This window comes from Cavia porcellus, unplaced genomic scaffold (assembly GCF_034190915.1).
Source record: "Cavia porcellus strain 051 isolate PalLab524CR breed Dunkin Hartley unplaced genomic scaffold, mCavPor4.1 scaffold_17, whole genome shotgun sequence".
NCBI classification, from domain to species: domain Eukaryota; kingdom Metazoa; phylum Chordata; class Mammalia; order Rodentia; family Caviidae; genus Cavia; species Cavia porcellus.
Window position 1 is genome coordinate 48,986,813 of NW_026947500.1, and position 20,533 is coordinate 49,007,345.

General features: G+C 40.6%; 1 protein-coding gene across 1 annotated transcript; it reads right to left on the bottom strand.

Annotated features, from left to right (window-relative positions):
* Positions 1-5,834: 5,834 nt before the first annotated feature.
* Positions 5,835-6,782, bottom strand: LOC100728026 (olfactory receptor 10H28-like). The gene has a single exon (XM_003464236.1). The coding sequence runs from the start codon at positions 6,780-6,782 to the stop codon at positions 5,835-5,837; it is 948 nt and encodes a 315-aa protein (XP_003464284.1).
* Between the last annotated feature and the right edge of the window lie 13,751 nt (positions 6,783-20,533).

Sequence of the window (20,533 nt, forward strand, 5' to 3'; positions counted from 1 at the left end):
AAAAAAAAACAAACTCAGGGTAAAAAAAAGAGTTTTGAATAAAATCTGTCAATAACAAGCAGCAATCACACAAATCAGATTTAACTAAGATCAGTCATGTTGTAACAGTATAGGTTATACATTGATCCAGATTAGGTTAATTGGAAATTAAAGATTATTACTGTGCTATATCCTGATATTTTGGGATAGCTCTCTGTGCCCTCAGATCTAGTGCTTGTATACAAACTGGGAAAGAATAAGTTCTATCTAAGCAGAGTAGTGCAAGTAATATAGATTTTAATTCCTGATACACTATTAGCAATATCTTCTGCTGTCTTTTTAAATGCTATTCCTCCACTTTCACCCCCCCCCAGGCTATACTGTGCATTTTTGGTTCTCCCTAACAGCCTCGGTTTTATATTGGTGAGGGGGCAACCTGCTATGTACCTAAGTATTTCTGAACTTTTTCACTCCTGGATCTCTTGTTGTATTTGTTTACCTATAAAAGCCTGTCTTTCCAATCTATCCATAAATACTGTTCCAGTTCCCTCTATTATTCTCTGGTTCTCTGTCACATACAGCATTGTTTTCTCGTATTTGATTTTTGGTCAATATACCCTTCTTCAGGTCCATTATATTTCTTATAAAGAGCATCTCGGTGGACCCTACCTCTCAATCCACTCTAACCTATGATTCTCTCTTTTTTCCCTTAAGTTAGTTCATCTATATTAGAAATTGTATCCAACCTTCTCTGCCTCATTTCTGTTGTGCTCTTTTTCCATCATTTGTTGTCTGTTTGTCTTCTTCATTTCACTTTTTGCTCCATTCATTGGGGCCTCTCTGCCACTGTTCCTGAAATCATGGTGCTTTTCTCTCTCTTTAGAATGTCCTATAGTATTCTCTGTAGAGCTGGATTGGTGGTTGTGAATTTCCCCAGTTCCTCCTTATCCTGGAAGAATCTTGTTTCTCCATTTCTAGGGACAATTATTAAGGGTACATCAATCAGAGCTACAGGTTATTTTCTTTCAGGGCTTGGAGTACTTTGCTCCATGCTCTTCTCGATTTGAGGGTTTGTGCCAAGGAATCTACCATAATTCTGATAGAATTTCCCTTGTAAGTAATCTGTTTCTTGTCTCCAACAGCTTTTAATATTCTGTTCTTATACTGAATTTCTGGGATCTTGATTATTATATGCCTATATGTAGTTCTGTTTTGTTTGTAGGTGGCTGGAGTTCTGTATGCCTCATACATCTGAATATTATTTCCTTTTCTTATGTTTGGGAAGTTTTCCTTAATTATCTCTGTGAATAGCCTTTGTACTTCCTTTGTTTGTACCCCTGCTTCTTCATTCACATTCTTTATTTTTAAGTGTAAGATCCTCTTGTCCTCTTCTAGCCTTTGTATTGTTACTGCTTGTTTCCTTGTTATTTTTCAGAAATTTTTCCTTTCATGATCCCACATTGCAAACTTGTCCTCCAGTTTGAATATTCTAATGTTATTTTCTTTCAAGCAGTTTTTCCAGCTTTCAATGGAGTTTTTAATTTCCTGGTAATCTCTTTGAGCCTGCTTCATGTATTCTATGTTTTCTCTATTTTCTTCATCAGATAATTTTCCCTTTCTTATGTTTCTCCATTCTTGTATCTGTTTTTTCTTGAGTGGTGTTTAGCATTTCCTTTACTATTCTATTTATATCTTGCTTTACTTGGTTAAATACCTCACTTTTGATCTTGTGTATGAGGTCCCGAAGATATTGCTTTATGTCCACTGGTGCCATGTCCGACACTGCATGTTTGCCATCCTCAATCTCCTTTGCATTTACTTTTCCTGGATCAATGTTCTCAGGGTTGGTGACTAGGGACCCTTTCTTATTGCTTCCTCTTCTCACATTTTTTGTTCCTTTCATACAGACGTATATAGGAGGCCCCAGCTTCTTTCTTTGTTGGTTACACTTTGTCTGAAATGTGCTGAGTGGGTGCTCCCACCCACAGCAGTATACTATGGAGGTACAGACCAGGGCAGAGTATGCTGGGCCCTCCCCACTGGGTCAGTCAACCTGTTGAGAGCTTCACTGCATTTGGGTGTGCTGCCCGGTATAGGGACTATTGGGTCTCAGTCTAGAGCACTCCCACAAATCCCACTTGAGAAAGCAGCAGCTGACTGAAGTCACTGCATCCCCTTTTCTGGCCAGTCTTCCTGGTCCCAGAATGTCATCTGTTGGAGCCCCTTTTTCTATGGAAGGGTTTTATTCCCCTGACTCACTGCAGGTCAGTGCAGGTTCCCTGCCAGCTCAGCTCCCTGTTCGGTTCACTGAATCCCATTCTCAGTGCTCCAGTGCATCTCCAGTGAGTTGAAGCAGCAGTGGGCTTTCAGGTAGCTTGGTAAATCTTGACTGTGTGAGTTCAAGCTCTGCAGCAGAAGCACCAAGAATGTAGCTATTGCAATAGTAGCACCGGGGCTGTATATTTAATTGGTTTCTCTCAGTTTAGTTTTTTCCTGGGTGGGGAGGATCTATCTCCCTTTGTTTTGGACTCCCCACGCTCTATGGTTTTTGGAATCTAACTTGACTATCTCAGGGAGCCTCTGTACCAGGCTGTTATCTATATGCCGTCTTTTCTGCATCTCCCAGAGCAATATTTTAAAATTGAGTCCTTAGCAAGAGAAAGATGGCAGAACAATAGAAACCTTGATACAATTTAAGCTTTCTGGCTTTGCTCAATTAGATAAGAAAGAGAGGGGGATAACTCTTTTTTGAAAGAGTGGAACTTTTCTGTGATATCTGTTTTACAACACCCAGTGCCTTTAACTAAACCACAAACAGCTATCTCCACTTTTTCGGCTCAGAGAAATTTTGCTGTCTTGCAGTTTAAAAATTCCACCTCTTAGGTAGTAGAGAAGTTTTCTCTTTCTCTTTTGTAGTTGGCACTAAAAGAAGTCAGACTGTCAGGTGAGTACATGGATGAGTTTTGACATATCTACTGGGTTACTGAACTTTGAATCCCCAATAGTCTGAGGCAAATTATAATCGCTCATACTATCAGTTCACAGGCTAAAGAAAGGGATAACTGCACAGCTACTTGTCTTCACTGCAGGGAGGCAGAAGAGGATTTGGCCAAAAGTTGTGCTACTGCACCTGTGGGGGCAACAGAGCCACAATCTGTCCCTTTAGCAAAATCTTCTATTGTCTGTCCAAAGTGTACAAAGTGATATCTCTGGGCCACGGGATGTCAACTGAAAATTGATTTGGAAGGCCTACTTGTTCCAGAAAAGCCTCTGGAGATGCCCACTGCAGCTCCACCAAACAATGAGGGTGCTTTCCGTATTTCCCTCTCAGCCTGTTTGCCATGGGTTTTATAAAACTTCTAAGATGACAGATTGGAAAGGAATAACTAACAAATGTCAAAGGCTAGGGAATTATTATTTGTTCGTGGAAAAATTTTTTGAATTGTGCACACATCAGGCCTCTGGCAATGCTGTTAAAAATGTAGCCATTAGAAAGATCTGTTAATCAGAGATGATGTCTTTGCTACTGTTTCTGATATGTGAATATTTGATCAGTTCAGATCAATTTAGCAGGCACAAGGGCATGAAGGGAGATTCTTTCATCACACAGAACATCCACTGATTTGATTTGTATTCAGCAGGGTCCAAATAAACCAATTCAGGCTTTTACTTCCAAAACCACAAATAAATGGGGTAAGGTACTGAGAATTTCACTGTGGTGGCCTGGCCTGGCCTGATTTGGTGAGGTGGTACCTGTACCATGGAGTTGGGTTTTGCAGCCCTACCTCCTATGTTTGAGAAGCAAATTCCATGGGAGTCTGCCTTGGTTTTCAACAGCTGGCCCACTGGTGGCACTGTAGCACTCAGCCAGGGCCCAAGAGGGCAGGACAAGGCTCTGGAAAGGTGGTACCTGGCACTGGAGTGCCATAGCTTCCCTGGGTTTTCATATCAGCACCTGAGCTTTATGCATCAGAAGTTTACCAAGTGCCAGCACTGCCCCCACTCAGATCCCCAACAGCAGCAGGGCCTCCAAGCTGGAACAGGAATACAAGCTTCCAGCACTGGAATCAACTGGAAGCAACACTGTGTATGCCTGTGGCCCATGGCAGCCTGAGATCTCTCCATACACACCAGCCAGCCATGCCCACCCCCTCCAGGCAGGGAGACAGGAGCCACTGCCTGTGATGAAACCACAATGCCAAAGGAGAGGCCAAAGTGCCTAAATACAAAATTCAGGGTTTTTTCCTCCACTCTGTACCTTATCACAAAAATTACTTATAATCCTCAGGTCTAAAAATGGTTAAATGTGCTCACAATTTAAAATTCAAAAAAGGCGGGGGGGGGTTCACATCATAAGTTTCAGTTGGCAGTATATACTAATAAAACAATTTTAAATTCTTACAAAAACGGGATTACCATAGCAGAAAGACAATGAACTCCAATAAAGGCTAAAATATTCTTTTGAAAAGATCTTCATACTGGACCATCAAAGCCAGTTCAGTGCTAATTTGGGATTGAATGTATGCTTATGTCTTTCAGAATGGGTGCCAGTGTGCTTTGTCTGGCTGTATCATGGACCCAAACCCAGAGAAGGATTTGAGTCCATCTCTCAAAAAGCAACTTCTCAGTCCTATGGCAGTGATGCCTCAGAGACCACTCCATAACTCGTAAAAGGATGAAGCTTAATTTACCCAGGATACACAATAGATACTAACCAAAAACAAACAAAAAAAAGGTCTAAATAGGTGATGAGTATATAGGGATAATCAAACTGAAAATTTAATGAAAGTAGGAGATATAAAGTTTGCTAGCATTCTTAAGAGAAAATACAAAAATACCTGCTCATTATAGATAAGATTTTGTCATTTTCAAAATCCATTTTACAAGAGATCTCTGCTAATTGAACTAAAACAATTCTTACCACTCAACTTAAGAGTTATCAATTCTAAATTTGTAAAAAATTATTGTAATTCAATTTGGGTAAAAAATTACAATGCACTCTGACTTTATAAGATGTTCATCACTGAGTATTTTTGGGACTCCATTTAATGGTGTAGAAATAATGAGAAGAAAGGCAACAACCAGAAGACCTTTAATGCACACATGGTAGAGACACATGCACTGAGAATGCTGGAGCTGTCTCACTGTACAAAAGATTGGGGATCAATTATAAAGATTACCTTTATGAAGGGTGTGGTTAGCTGACAGTGATGGGTTACTGCTATGTGTTAGTGAGCTCAGATTGGAGACTGGCGAGTCTTTGATACATGTGGCACATGATGGAACCTATGAGCCAATGGGTTACAATTGCAAGAACTTAGAAACAGTTTCAAAATGTAACTGTCAGCCTTTGTTCTCATGCTTTGATTATACATGCTTTTGTATATATACTTTAATGATACATGCTTTGATTAAAACAGTTGTCTTTGGAAAGAATAGGTTAATGCTTCTTGTATAATTCTCTTAATTAAAATTATTATTTTGATATAGCATAGAATATATTTCTGGATACATAGAAAGTATTTGACAGATCATGATGCTTATGATTATTATTAGCCTTCTGCTTTGTTATGTGCAACATGTACATAGCTTTCATATGTCCATAGGGTAATTTCCACATGCCTATAGACCAATAACAACATGGTAGGCACAAACAATGGGAGGGATTCCATCATACCTGGTCAAAAATAGATGATCATGATTGCTTGAGCCTAAAAAAGAAGCTGAGGGAAATAACAGCTGGTACCTGTTAAAAACCAGCTGATGTGGGTCTTTCCACAAACTTAAATCCTTTCAAAAGTTCTGTGAAGATTATATGCTTTCTCTACCATATTTCACCACCCAAAGCCTGATCATTAGGGGTTTTGCAGACAGAGTTTTCTGTAGTATTTATTGATGGAATTTTTCAGTTCTTTATTCCTAAGGCTGAAAATGATTGGGCTGAGGAAGGGGGTGAAAACTGTATAGGTAGTGGACATCAGAGTGTCGGTGTATACAGAATAGGGACCCTTTGGCTTAAGGTAGATCATGGAAGCAAAGCTATTGTGCACAATCACTACGGTGAGGTGAGATACACAGGTGGAGAAGGTCTTGTGCCGGCCCTCAGCAGAGGGAATCCTCAAGATAGCAGCCACAATGAAGACATAGGAGAGGATGATGAGGATTAAATTGCTTATCAAGGGAATGACACACACCAGAATCACACCTATGGTGACAGAGCCCATCTCGTCGCCACAGGCCAACTTTAAGAGGGAAAACACATGACAGAAAATGTGATGGATCACATGAGACTCACAGAAGGTGAGGTGAAAAACTATTGATGTCATTATCATCCCCACAGCTGAGCCACCAGCCCAGGACCAGGCCACAAGGTGGGCACAAACAGTGGGGCTCATGAACACATTGTAGCGCAGAGGATGGCAAATGGCCACGTAGCGGTCATAACCCATGACCATGAGCAAGAAGGAGTGGGCATAGCCAAACGTGAAGGAGCAGAAGGTCTGGGCAGCACAGGCCACAAAGGTGATAGAGTGATTGGTAGAGAGCAGGTCACCCAGCATACGTGGTGTGATGGTGATGGTTAACAGGATCTCAGAGATGGAGAGGGCACACAGGAAGGTGTACATGGGTGTGTGGAGCTGGCGTTCTGTCCACACAGTAGCCATGATGAGCAGGTTCCCCAGCAGTGTGAACAGGTACATCAGCAGGTAAAGCAGGAAGAGGGCCAGCAGCAGCTGGTGTGGGAAGGCTGAGAAGCTGAAAAGGATAAATTCTGATGTTGTGCTATAATTCTGACCAGTCATGTTGCTGTATATGGAGAGATCAGGAGCGGGAGTGGGGCACAGTGGTGAAACCTGAAGCTCTGCTACAGGTCAAATGGCCATTTAAGAACTCTGCAGTGTTGAACAGCTGTTGAACATTTTGGTCTCATTTCCAATATCTGTAATATAATGGTTCATATCATCCTGCATTGCTGTGTAGGTAAAATAAAAGGGGTACATTTAAAATTTAAGGTGGACTTTAGCTAGTTATTGTTTATTAGCACCACAAACCATAAATGAAACTGTCTGCATTTGAAGTATCTGAGGACAGGCTGGAATGACCGGGGTTTGGTACACTTGACAGTGTGCTGGTTTTAGAAAACATACGTTTGTGTAGACTTCTTAAAGTTCTCTTTCCTCTCTGAAATTTTTTGTCTTTTAATTGATTGACTACTTTATTCTTCTTTCATTCTTTACTATCAGTATTCACATTTTCCCACATTTATTGTTCTTAAAATGAAACTGATGAAAATACCTGAATATAGAAGAAGGAGATATGGATGCCAAGAAAAATTCATCATGTGAGCATTCACACAGAAATCTTAACAGGTAGAAATGCAAGGAAAAAATTCACCTTTTGTTCCTGTGACCATTGACAAGAACTAGGTTTTTCTATGGCAATGTTTGTTTCACATTCTGAATATGAAAGCAAATCCTGGACCTCTTGTACTAGGGTTAAAGGAAGTTTCTGAGGCATGGGAAAGTGGCAAAATGGTATGAAACTGATTATAAACAAGTCCATTGACCAAAAACTGTGACAAGCAGAAAACCAAAAGTAATAAACCATGCACAGGAGGTGCAGGAAAAAGCTCATTTATACCACTAGGAAATAATCAGCTAAATCAAGAAGCTGCAACACTTTCTTGACTATTCACCTGGTTTCCTCATTGAACCGAGGTCATTAACACAAAGGACATAAAAGCAAATGAATTTTAGATTACTAGGTCAAATCTCACTTGTACAACACAACTTGAGTATGTTTTAAAGGTAGTAGAGACAATATTAAACTTGGTATCAATGGATAAGTATCGATATTGAAAAATAAACACATTTTAGTGTTGGTTCATTTTTGATATGAAGGAAAGTGTTTACAGTTTCTAAATGTGGATTCAAATTTTGAAAATTGCAACATGTGCAAAGACACAACTAACAGTATTTACACTGTTTAAAATGGCATTGTAGAACCAACAGAAAATCACAAATCTCTATAGCAACAGGTCTTCTGAAATGTCAGGGAATAAATAATCAAAACAACTTTAGCAATATAGAAATACCACTTAATAATGCATAGATGATTAAAATTAAAATATTAATATAAAATTCAGAAATACAGTTTATCAATTTTTGTTAGGCAGCTGATAGTATTCAGATGTTAGCCAGTAAACTGATTTATACATTTTTATATAAACATTTTTATAAACCATAGGATAAAACTTTTTTTACAGTGCAGGTGATAAAACATGAGTTTTATCACACATACTAGGCAAGTGCTCTACACTAACGTATACTTCCAGACCTAAAATATAAATTCTTTCCCAGAAAATATGCACCTCTTACAAAGGTGAGACATGTTTCAGGACACAGCAGTCTTCCATCAATTTCAAAGTAGAAATATTATATAGTTTGCACAATAGCGATGTTAGAGGACCAGTTTTTCACAGCCCATATATTTTCACTACAAAAATGTATTACTGTTTTAAGCAAAAAAGATAAACTGAATTAAGAAATTTATACAATGAAATAATCATTTAAGTACTAAAAGTCCAAATTTTAGTCTGAACCCATACTTTCAGTGAAGTACAGAAGTTTCAAAATATTTATCAGGACACTTCAAGTAAAAAAGTACCAATATGTAATGAAACCAAAATGAAGTTATTGATAATTAACAAGTGGGAACTAACTAGAAGAATGTGCCACTAGCAAAATAAAAAATGGAAATAATTACAATAATCATGGATATTTTAAAAACAAACAGAAATAAAATTATTATTTAATAAATATTATAAAATAAATAATTTATTGGAAAAATACAAGTCTGGTATGAAAAAAAGTGGGCATACAGACTGAAATAGGCTGTAAGAATATGGAAATCACATTAAAGATCTTCCCTGCCTAAAATCATCCCTCCGGTAGATTTCCAAGTGAGTCTACTGAGTTTTAGGATAGGTGCTTAGTGTCTTCTACATGTTCCTCAAATGAGTGGAAGAGAGAGAAACCTGCACAGCTCATTTCATCAGGGTAGTGAAATCTTTCTAAACCAGGTGAGAATGTTTACAAGGAAAGGTAATTCCACTTCACCTCTACATGGAGATTTTAAAATCCAAGATAAACACAACCTACTGAAAGGCAAGGATGACTACAAAAGAGTTTGTCATAATTCAGTGGTGTTGATGTGTCTCATTCCTGACAAAAGTGTTCTGGCATCTGAAACCTATCATGGTTTTATCACGACAATTAAGCAGAAAATTTATACTCATTCTAATCCTGGCAGAAGTCTGTCTTCTAAAACTTCTTTTATTAATTTTTTATAAAGCCTCTTCAGAACACAAATCAGAAGGGAGACACTTACCTCAGTTAAGCATGTGCGCTATGAAAATGGTGCACAGGACCCTGCATGGAGCAGCTGTGGATCTGTTATCTTAGGGTTTGGATTCACTGTTTGCTGTTCTTCCACGTGAATCTGAAAGTCATGAGTGTCTCCTGAAAGCTTGAAAAATACATGGGTCGGTAAATATTGGAAGCTAAGACACAGGGCCATTGCTAGAAAAGATGAGAGAATCATAATGCAATGCACTAGAACAACAAGGAGCACAGTGCTCCTCACAACAAGATCAAATGGCAAGAAAATGATATTTCTCATAGTTTTATGTGAGGTTTTATCACTCAAAATACATCGTGTATATAAATGCAGGAATTTCCCAGTATAAGCATAAATTACAGAGAAACAGCTTCCAAACAGGTTTCAGAGATCCTTTAAATTCAGTATCTAAAAGAACTCTTAGTACTTTTGGTTAACTTGGTTAAATCAACAGATTTGACCATATTGAAAATTAACATGTAGAATACCTTTAAATTAATCAGCATTTTTGCTAATATGTCTCCTGTCTGCTTGGAAGGAGATAGCTAGATGCATCTATGTCCTTATCCATTCAGTCTGTGGAACATATTGGATATTAATTGCAGAAAATACCTCCTCAGGTGTTACTGAAAAGGAAGGACTCACACACACCCAGGAATTCTCAGAAATTCCAGGAAGCTGCAGCACACTTTGAAAGGCTGCTGGACCAGAATACCTAGGCTTTTACTGAAAAATAGAAAAACTTTCAAAGATGAAAGTTTGAAGCAATGATATTGCAGATGATCTGAATATACCTGCAAATTCAATCATATTTTCCCAAATTGAAAATATTTCAAATATTTTGAAATACACCCAATTCACTGAATTTTATTCATAAAACTGTAATACTCTATTAATCTCTAATAATCTGACTTTGGGGGGGATACTCTCAACTCCCTGATGAAGGTACGCACTAGAAAGCTATAGTAACTTTTAAAAGCATGAACCTAACAGCATGGAGGCAAATTAAATTCTTTAGAAATTTCAAAATATACTGCTTCCCTATTTAAATTGAAAGACATGATAAATCAGAAATCACAAATAACGATGAAGAAGTAGAGTGTTCAGTTTTTTGTGGTAGGAAACCTCTCTTATTTTGAAGCGAAGTAAATCTAATTTTGCCAGACAGAATACTGCAAAGCTGGGATCTGCATGCCACAATATAGAAACATTAAATTCCAAAGACTAAAGTATACTATGCAGGAATTCTAGAATAACTTTGTGATCAGTGATTGAGAAAGATTTCAATATGCAGATACAAATGCCACGATGGTTGCAAAAAGATATTACATATTATGATCAATAAATGATATCTTACATCAGGGAAAATTTCAGATTGATAACTGGGAAACATATTTACATTTTTCAAAACTGGCAGAACAAAAGCATTTTTTGTAGATCGAAAAAATCCATTACATCAAGAAGTTTGAACCTAACCTAAAAATGAGCAGAAGTTATTTTGAAGGTAACCTGTGGCATTATGGTAGCCATCATTGATTTCCTGTTACCTTGTTTTGAAGTCCTGTGTCACTCTCATTGTTTTGTTCTGCTTGCTTTATCCTGTTTCATTTTGTTTTATTCTCTTTAAAATAAAATGTTAAACACGGTGCTCAGGATATGAGTTAAAAACTACAGAACATGTTAGGCAAATGAAAAGCCTAAAAAGAAATAGAAAAGAAAGAAAGAAGGGCAGAAGGAAGAAAGGAAAGAAGGAAGGAAAAATGAAAACTTACACTTGAACTTCACCACATAAAAACATCTCTCAAATTAGGAAACTCAGTAAGTTGATTGGACTATGAGTAATAAAGAAACCTTGCACATTACCAAGGAGTAAAGGTTGTGAAATTAAGAATTTACATGTGTACATATTCTGCACCAGCAAACTTGCTCCTGGGTGTTTATGGCAGTTTCTCAAATCTGGCGGTAGGACACTTTGTAAGAGAATGTTCCCTGTTGCATTTCTGTTGGTGAAGAAAGTGAACAAGAAATTTGGGCAAAACATAGACACACACACACACACACACACACACACACACACACACACACACACACAGTTCCAGGCAGATATCTGACATAAATATATCAATGCCAGAGATTTGGATAAATGATATAAAGTGAATAAACTAAAGGCTAGGATAAGCTCCAGCCTTCCACCCCAATATAGAGAGTCACATGAAACATACAGGCACCACACATAAAGCTTGTCTCTAGAATCAAGTCATGAGAAGCAGAGATTTTGGGCAGGGCAAGCACAACTGCACCAAAAACCTCAACATCAAGACTAGGAAATCTAGGACAGACAACACCTCTGAGGAATGCCCTGTGCATCAAATGATGTTCTGTTGTATCCCTCTCCTCCCACCCATCACATATCTGTAAAACACTTTCTCCTTCCATGCTGGAGAAGAGAACATTCACAAAGATATATATATATATATATATATATATATATATATATATATATATATATGTGCTTCCCAAAGCCCAATTACTATTATAGTCACAGCAGCAATGGACAATGAATTCATTTAATGACAGGGCACCAAAAGTGAGCAACCAGTGTCTGATGTGGCCTTGCTAGCTGGGGGAGTCTCTTTTCTAGCTATGCACATGATCCTTGGGTGAGTGACCTTGCCCACTTTTCTCCTGTTCTTTCCTGCACTATTTCTCTCCTTCCCTGTACTTTCCGTGGGCTGCCCCTTCTTTGAAGTAACCAGAACAAGAATACAGAAAAAGATCCCTTGCTTGATGTTCTCTTGTAAAACTCACAGTGCAGAGTAGGAGCCACTTCAAATGATGCCTCAAACTGGAGCTCTGTGCCTTCTTTTTGGTGTGTCTGTGTACACAGGCTTCTCCAGGAAGCCAACCTAAAAGGGCTGCACACAGTCTGGGAAAGCCACAAGAGACTTATCTGAGCCCCAGGGGTCTGAAACTCTCATTCCACCCTCCAGAGCAGCACAAAGTCTCCATAACTCCTGCATCTCCCCAGAGAGAGCACAATCCCTCTTGGGGTAGAGAGGAGTGGGTAGAGATCCCTTCAGATTTTCAAGGATGAAGCAGGGTTACAAGAAAGACAAGAGCTGAGGAAGCTCAGAGTGCAAGACAGGTAGGGCTCATCTCTGAAGAAAATGGAGCTTTGAAGAAAGCCCAGACTCAGGCAACTGAGGGCTAGGAATTGATGGATGATTTTCATGGGCATATTGTGCATATATTGTCTTCTGGTTAAAGGCGACATCCCTGCCTTTCTTCTCAGGCAGCGTTTATCTCTTGTAAATTGATTGCAGACAGCCTGACTTGGTTAGTTTGCCTCTGTGTGATGTACTAAAACATAAATACAATAGCTTTTGCTTATCTGAGTGAGGTGCGGAGGGAAAGGGGAATAAAAGGAATCAAGATATGGTAAATGCATGCATGCATTCCTGAAGATGAATGTAAGCTTCATATACTGCAAACATATACTAATAAAAAGAGATACAAATAAAAGAGATGAATTGCCCTATGATAAAAATGGTCCCAGTTTCATCACACAAATACAAAACAAAACAAAATAAAACAAAAAATTCAAACAAAACAGAACAACCTAAACAAAACAGAACAAAATGTGAAATACAGACTATGTGGACAAAGTGGGACTCCTGTAATGTTAGTGCTCTCCACTTCACCTCCTGGACCTATGGGCCAAGGGTTGTGACCATGATGCCTGGACAGCATTGCCTCAGAGGGTTTCCAAGATAAAGCTAGGCTTTAGCCCATGCACTGATATTGTTTGATTGTTGCAGTCAGAGCTCTGAACTCCATGTGAGTGGCCACTTGCTTATGGGCTCTCAGAGCCCACCCCACCTCTGGCTTTGCAATGCACTATACTGGTAGAAGACTCCCTGTAGCAATCCTAGCCCTATTATTTCCTACAGTTTTGCCCTAGTAAGATGAATGAAATGCTCCACCACAATATACAGCTGCTCCTGGCCCTTTAGCCTAACCAAAGCAGATTTTTGAAAACTAGATGGAAGAAGCCACATTTATCCAGCTTTTGTGTACTCTGAACTTGCAGAATTAATATCATGTAGACTAAGGTTGATCTCGTGTTGCACCAGAGCAATTGCACATGCTTGACACTGACTGACCTGAAACATAGTTGGGCTGGGTGAATAATGCTTCATGAGTTGCAGGTATCAGAGATCCAAAGTGGTCCTGGGCAGTGAGCCTCAGTCCCATGGTAAGCTGGGCCAGTTATTGCATCCTTCCACCCTCAGGATCCTAGAACTCTGGGCTATGATGATATAGGAAGCCTTGAAGATCTCCATGCAGCCTTTAGAGTCATTTTCCTATTGCCTTAATAAATATGTCTGCCTTTCTTCTGATGATACTGATCTCCTAAGTAATTTCACCAAGACACATTATATTTTTCCTTAGCAACTTTTAATTCCTACGAAGACCAAGCCAAAAGTCTTCAAAGTCTTTACATTTAACCTTCCTATTGATTGTAACATCAGTACTGAAATTCTTCCTCTGCTCTTATTTTTTACTATAAGCTGATAAGGCAGAAACAGTAGAGGAAGTCAAACCAACTTACAGATTTCTTCTACAAATTATCTAATTATTCTCAACTTCTCCCTTCAGTGAATCCTATCACATAGAGATAATTCAGCCAAAGTTTTTGTCACTGCTGGTGCAAAATAATGACACTACATTGAGTAACATGAAAAGCAGTTTATTCTGAGTCATAGATAAAAGGCCCAGGTCGAAAAACAAAGATTCCCATTGTGGTGAATGAGTGTTTTAAAGAAAAGGGATTTGTAACAACTTTTATAGACAGTACCAAGAATTATAGTTTATCTCTGAATGTCCCTGCAAAGCCTCATTCAGTCACGGAGAGGGCTTTCTCAGAGGTGGCTGGATCTGGAGTGTGTGTGACACTGGCATTGATTTGTGGTGTGATGCTAGGCTCAAGGGCATTAGGATCAGACTGTGAGTGCTGCCCACCCAGAGTAGCCTGGATAAGACAAAAGGGCAGAAGGATACTTTGAAGATCCTTACCTTGTTTTACTGCCTTCTGTCTGCCACGAACTGTATCTCTTCTGCAATTTGCCTAACTCCTCTATTGGAGCCAGCTGATCATGGACTAAAACCTTCTCACTCTGTGGGGAAAATAAACCTTTCTCCATTTTACTTTGGGTGTTGGGTATTTTGTCGCAGGAACCAACAAGAAAAGTAACTAAGATAACAATGCATCTTTTTATTTTAAAGATGGCAAAATCCAACAAAACAAGATAGAGCAAAGCTAATCCAAACAAAGCAACAAAATAGGTACAGAACTTCAAAGCAGGATACTAAGAAAACAACAGTAGCTACCATAGTATATCTTGTTATCTTCACAATAAGTGTCCTTTCCATTAGGTATAGCAAAATCAAACCAGAAACCAAACAGAATAAAACAAACCAAAACAGAATGTTAAATAAATCAGAAACAATTAATCAGAACAAAGTAAAATAGTAAGAACAATATTTGATTTCAAAGACAATATAGAAGCAAATTGCCCATTGTGTTATATTGTGTACTGGCATCCTCCCAAGAGATACACAGACTGCTGGCCCCAGGCCTGTATAATCAACCAAGCATTATAAGCCCATTTTTGCACCAAACAAGTTTTCTAGAACAGCTCTGGTGTCCCTCCTGGAGGACCTGGCCTCTTGTTGGCTCCGCCTGACCCAAGCAGAATCATAAGGGGCCATGAAACAGCTGCTGGGTCTGGGCTCCTGGGATTCCAAACACACTTGGTGTCACAGCAGGGCCTTTGAAGCACTGAGCTGGTTTCCTGCCAGCCTCAGTATCCACTGACTGAGGGGGTGACTGCTGGGAGGGACATGTGAGGGGCAGACCCGGCCAGTGCCCTGTGCGTCTTGGCCTGGGATGGAGCAGAAGGGTCACGGTCTGATTCTCCTTGGACACACCTTGGAAGGAATGGATCACTTCAGTTTCAGCTTGCCATGACTAAAATGTCTTCTTTCAGTGCAGGTGGAAAGGAAAGGAGAAATCCTTCTAAAGAAGAACAATAGAGATGGGTTTCAGGGGAGAAAAGAGATCTCTATTCCATTAAGGAGAAGTCTAGCTTGTGTTTTCTCTCCTCAGGGTTAGTATCCTGAGGTGGAATACTCAAGTCTGTTCCACTCAAGCCTGGGGATTTCAAGAGGAATTCCAACGCTTATCCTTGGTGATGCTTGGTGTGCAAAGAGGACCAGCTATGTAAAAATGCATACATTTTCTCAAGAATATAGGGTAGAAAATTGGTGCATGTGAAAGTTTCACCAAAATATCAGTTCTTCTTTTTTTGAAGGTTTGTGACCATCAGCCCTAGATCTTGTTATCAGGATACTGGAGATTGTTGTTAAATCCTATGGAATGGAACTAGGCAAATTCTAACAGGTTGCACATGTGACTTATTTACCTAACCATTTATTTTCATGGAAACATCAGTGAAACTGCATGCATATTATCTGACAGAGTAGATATTTTGGCTTTTCCTGTCACGGTATGAAATGTAACTTATAAGTTTGTTCCCATCTTAGACATAAAAAAATGTATTTCAGTGTCTTCATTGGACTCTTAGCTCAGAAAATCTTTTTACAACTGTGCAAATAGGATGAGAGGCAGAAGGGTCACACCAGTCTTGAGCCTCCACAAAGAGGCCCATGGTGCCCAGTGTTTTCTGACTCTTGCAAGGCAGATTCTCAGTTTTGAATTATAAGTAAAACTTACCTGCAATTGAGGAAGAAGCCAGGAGAGGAGAGGAAGAAGAAACAGCATTTTTAAAGGTCAGTGGGTTGCAGCTTAGGCTGTGTGTCACGTTTTCCACCCAGAAGCACCTTTTGTTCAGAATGGGCCAGCTGTCACTGCTCTAGCTCTCATAGTCTTACCCAGAATTTCTTTCCTAATATTGACCTGGTCTGCGAGTCAATCCATGGAGTAACCACCTGGAGGAGGAATGGGGATTGACAAAGGCAGGGCAAGAGACAGAGATGGAGACAAGTTGAGGGATTCCAATGAAGTCTCATTTATTGAGGAAGTGGCCACAGCTTTTATAGGGCAAGGGCAGGTTAGTGGGACAGGAAGAGGCTACAGGGTGATCTCTGATGGGTCATCGTCACGTCCATGTACATGACATGAACAGGAGAGGATCATGATTGGCATAGACGCACTAGGTGCCCATACAAGGGAGAGGCAGGGAGACAGCAGTGGGGCGGTCATGCCGCCCTCTAAATCTCCTCCTTTTAATATTTTTAATCAGGAGATGGAAGGCCCTGTGAGGACATGCCTGTCTTGGGTCAAGGATCTCTTTACATGAACTCAACTGAGCCTTACCCATCATGGGCTTGCAGGACAGCAATGGGTCCTGTGCCTGTCTTAGGTGGCCAGTGGTGTGGCATGTATGTCCTAGTTGCCCATCTCTGGCTGCCTGTCCATTGCCCCAGGGTGATTAGGCCACATTGTCTAGGGCAACACCCAATCCAGCTGTACCAGTGGCCAGTGCCCTGGTGACACCCATTCCTATCATAAGTGAGACAAGAGCCACGGCTCATTTTTTGTGGCCAGAGATATAGGTAAATTCTGATATGGGTATAAGCTCTTATCCGGGAATTATATCAATATCAGGCAAAATGGTAGCTAGTATACATATTCCTGACCAATTGGGTGGGAGAAAATGGTAAGCCAGATTGGGCACACATACAAAACTTGTCCTGGGGGGGAGGCAATGCCAGTGTAATTGGCAATTTGGGAGCAGCCAGAGGACATGAGGGGGCCCACATCAATAACGAATGAGTCATTTGCAAAAGAGCCCTGAATACATGAGGCAGATAAATTGGCTATTGCCACTGGTTGGACAGGAAATGTCTGGCCAGGCTTACAGGTGTGGGAGTCCCCTAGGGAGATGGGTGTTGAATTGGAGGGGATAGCTATTGGCATAGGGGTACCTAGGGCCAGGCATAGCCAACAGTCCCTTGCCAGGTTAGGGTTGGTGACATTAAGTGCCTTTTGGGTGGCTAAGAGAATATCATAGGTCTTTGGATCTAGGTCCACTCCCCGAGGTTTGGGGAGTGCCAATGGCAAGCTATCTATCATTTCTTCTAGACATTGGTGAACATATTCTTGTCTGATCTTGTCTTGGGGGCCTCCCCCATTAGAAACATAGACAGGTGCCTCTCTGAACCAACGTGTAGGTGCTCCTATATTGCCTTTACATCCTGCTTGAGAATATGGGGAGACACCGATGGCCTTGTGGTTAGTGCTCCAATTTGAGGCATATTGGGGTGGAGTAGTTTTAGTAAGGATGGTTGTGAAATAAATTTTGTTATTTGGTCCGACACATTTGGAAACTGTTGTATAACACATAGAATGTACAGCTTCCTCATAGGAAAGGCAGGAGCAGTTTGGTCTAACCTGTGGGTCTACAGGCTTTATGTGTGCCTTTGGGACACATTGCCAGACTCCTTTTTTTCCAGTATCACCAATCCCCGGAAGGAATACTAGGTAGACCATATTTCTGCCACAATCAATCGTGCCAAAGGTTTGGGGTGTAGAACAGCACGATTGATCTTTTGAGCACTGAGGCTTTAAACTTCTTCCTTGGCAATTGGAGGGGTTACCATAGAGTGCTTTAATAGGTCCTGTTTTGTGATGGAAGGTCCAAATACACCATTGGTCAAGGGTGGTCCAAGGAGGATCTTGAGAAGGCACCACAATCCATCGGTTTGGCATTTTCTGTAAGGAAGTACAAGAAGTTGCCTCAGGGTATATGTTTACTCCTGGGCCTTTTGGGGGTTATTATTATTTGGCTCATTAATTTGCCTAACAAGGCATTTGGGGATCCATCTATCCTCTTTGTCTTGAGGGGAGTATATACACACTGAACCACATCCCCATATAAGAATGCAGTCATGGCCATGCCAGGTGTTGGTCAGAGGGTCTTTCCATAGAACTGAGGCAATTTTTTTGTGTTTCATAATGCCAGAAATGCGTGGCTGCTGATGTCCAGCAGCATTCAAATTTAAAAAAAAAATAAGGATGAATAAGGCATGAGATAGAATATTTCTGGGGGATCCCTGAACAGGGCACCATGATCCCCCTCTGATTTTATCAATAGTAAGCTTAAGAGAACGATGCGCATGTTCAAAAATGCCTTGGCCTTGTGGATTGTAAGGTATTCCTCTTGTGTGGAGGATGTTGAGGCACTTGCAGAAGTGGGCAAAGGAGATACTGGTATATCCAGGACCATTGTTGGTCTTAAGCTGATGGGGGTTTCTAAGCAACACTAAAGCTGACAGCATGTGAGCAATAATATGTTTGGTAGCCTCTCTGGTTTGGAGGGTGGCAAAGATAAAGCCACTGTATGTATCCACACTTACATGGACATATTTTAGGTTGCCAAACTCTGGGATATGAGTGACAACCATTTTCCATAGGGGATTGGTAACTAGGCCTCTTGGATTAACCCCTAAGTGTTGTATGGGTAGGTGGATAGCACAGGATGGGCAGTCTTTTACAATCTGTCTGGCTTGGTCATGGGTGATTTGATGGAGGAGGCAAAGGGATGGGACATTGAGGTGGTGTAGCCAGTGAGTGTGTTGGGCATCTAATGTTTTGGTCAATTTTATTATTTGAGGGATCAGAATTTTGAAAAAAGATCTGTGCTTGTTTGGCTAGATCTGCAAGGTAGTTTCCCTTTGTTAGGGGACCAGGAAGGCCCGACTGAGCTCTTAGATGCCCAATGAAATTTTATGATGGTGGAACCGTATGTGGCTTTGTAATCTTGTAAACAGGTCTGCCGCTGGGGAGGCCTAGCAGATAGTGCCAACTGTCTCCAGTAGGGGGACAGAGTGAGCCAAATAGGAACTATCTGTATATAGGTTAAAAAGCTGGTGGGGGAAGGCAGTAAAAACGGCCAAGATGGTCTGGAGTTCTGTTAGTTGGGCCAAGGTGGAACTGGTCTGGAAAGAAATTACCTTATCTTGGAAGGCATAAGCGGCTCTGCAGAGGAGGAGCCATCTGTGAATAGCACCAGGGCATTGGGAATGGGCTGAGAGGCTGCAGCCTTTGGGAATATGAAAGCGCAGTGGTTGGCAAAATCTAGAAGCTTACCAGGTGGGAAATGATTATCAATTTGTCCTTTGAATGAAGCCAGGGCAATGGGCCAGGACTCAGTTGTTTGGAATAGCCAGTCTATCTGATTTTTTGTGTAGGTTGGATGATGATATCAGGGCCTTTTACAAAGTAGCATTTAGCCTGTTTTCAGCCTTGGATAATTAGGTCTGAGACAGCCTGATAGTAAGGGTTGAGCATTCACTTTGGAGTGACTGGCAGGTGAACCCACATGAAGGGTGCCCGCTGCCAAAACACAGTGGTAGGAGAATGTTTGGTATTAAAGATGAGGAACTGTAGAGGGTGGCCATAGTTCATAAAGGAAATTGTCTGATTAGAAATGGCCTCTTCCACAACAGTGATAGCCTGTCTGGCCATAGGGGTAAGTTCTCGGGGAGATGTTGGATCAGGATCTCCTTGAAGCCGGTCATAGAGGGGTGTAAGGTCATGTTTACTTTTCTTTAAGTATGGAATGAGCCAATTTATGTCCCCCAAAAGTTTTTGGAAATCATTTAGGGTTTTAAGGCCATCAAGTCTTAGCTGGGGTTTTGGGGAAAAGGGGCAGGTGCCCCTCAGTTGGAAGCCCAAATATGTATATGGGTCTGTCAGCTGAACATTGTCTGGGGCAATAATAAGGCCCTTAGCATGAAGGGCGTTTTGGAGGTCTGAATAGCACAGGGAAATGTGTTGTTGATCTTGTCCAGTGACCAAGATACCGTCCATATAATGGAGGATATAAAGTTGTGGCCAATTATCTCTCACTTGTTGTAAGGCAGAAGACACAGAAGACTGGCATAGGGTGGGGCTATTTGCCAGCCCTTGGGGGAGGGTGCACCATTGAAACCTTTGCATGGGGGCTTGGAAATTTGGGGCTGGGACACTAAAGGTGAACTTCTTTTGGTCTTCTGGGTGTAAGGGAATAAAGAAGAAGCAGTCTTTGAGATCAATAATAATCTTATAGTGGCCTAGCAAAATAGCAGA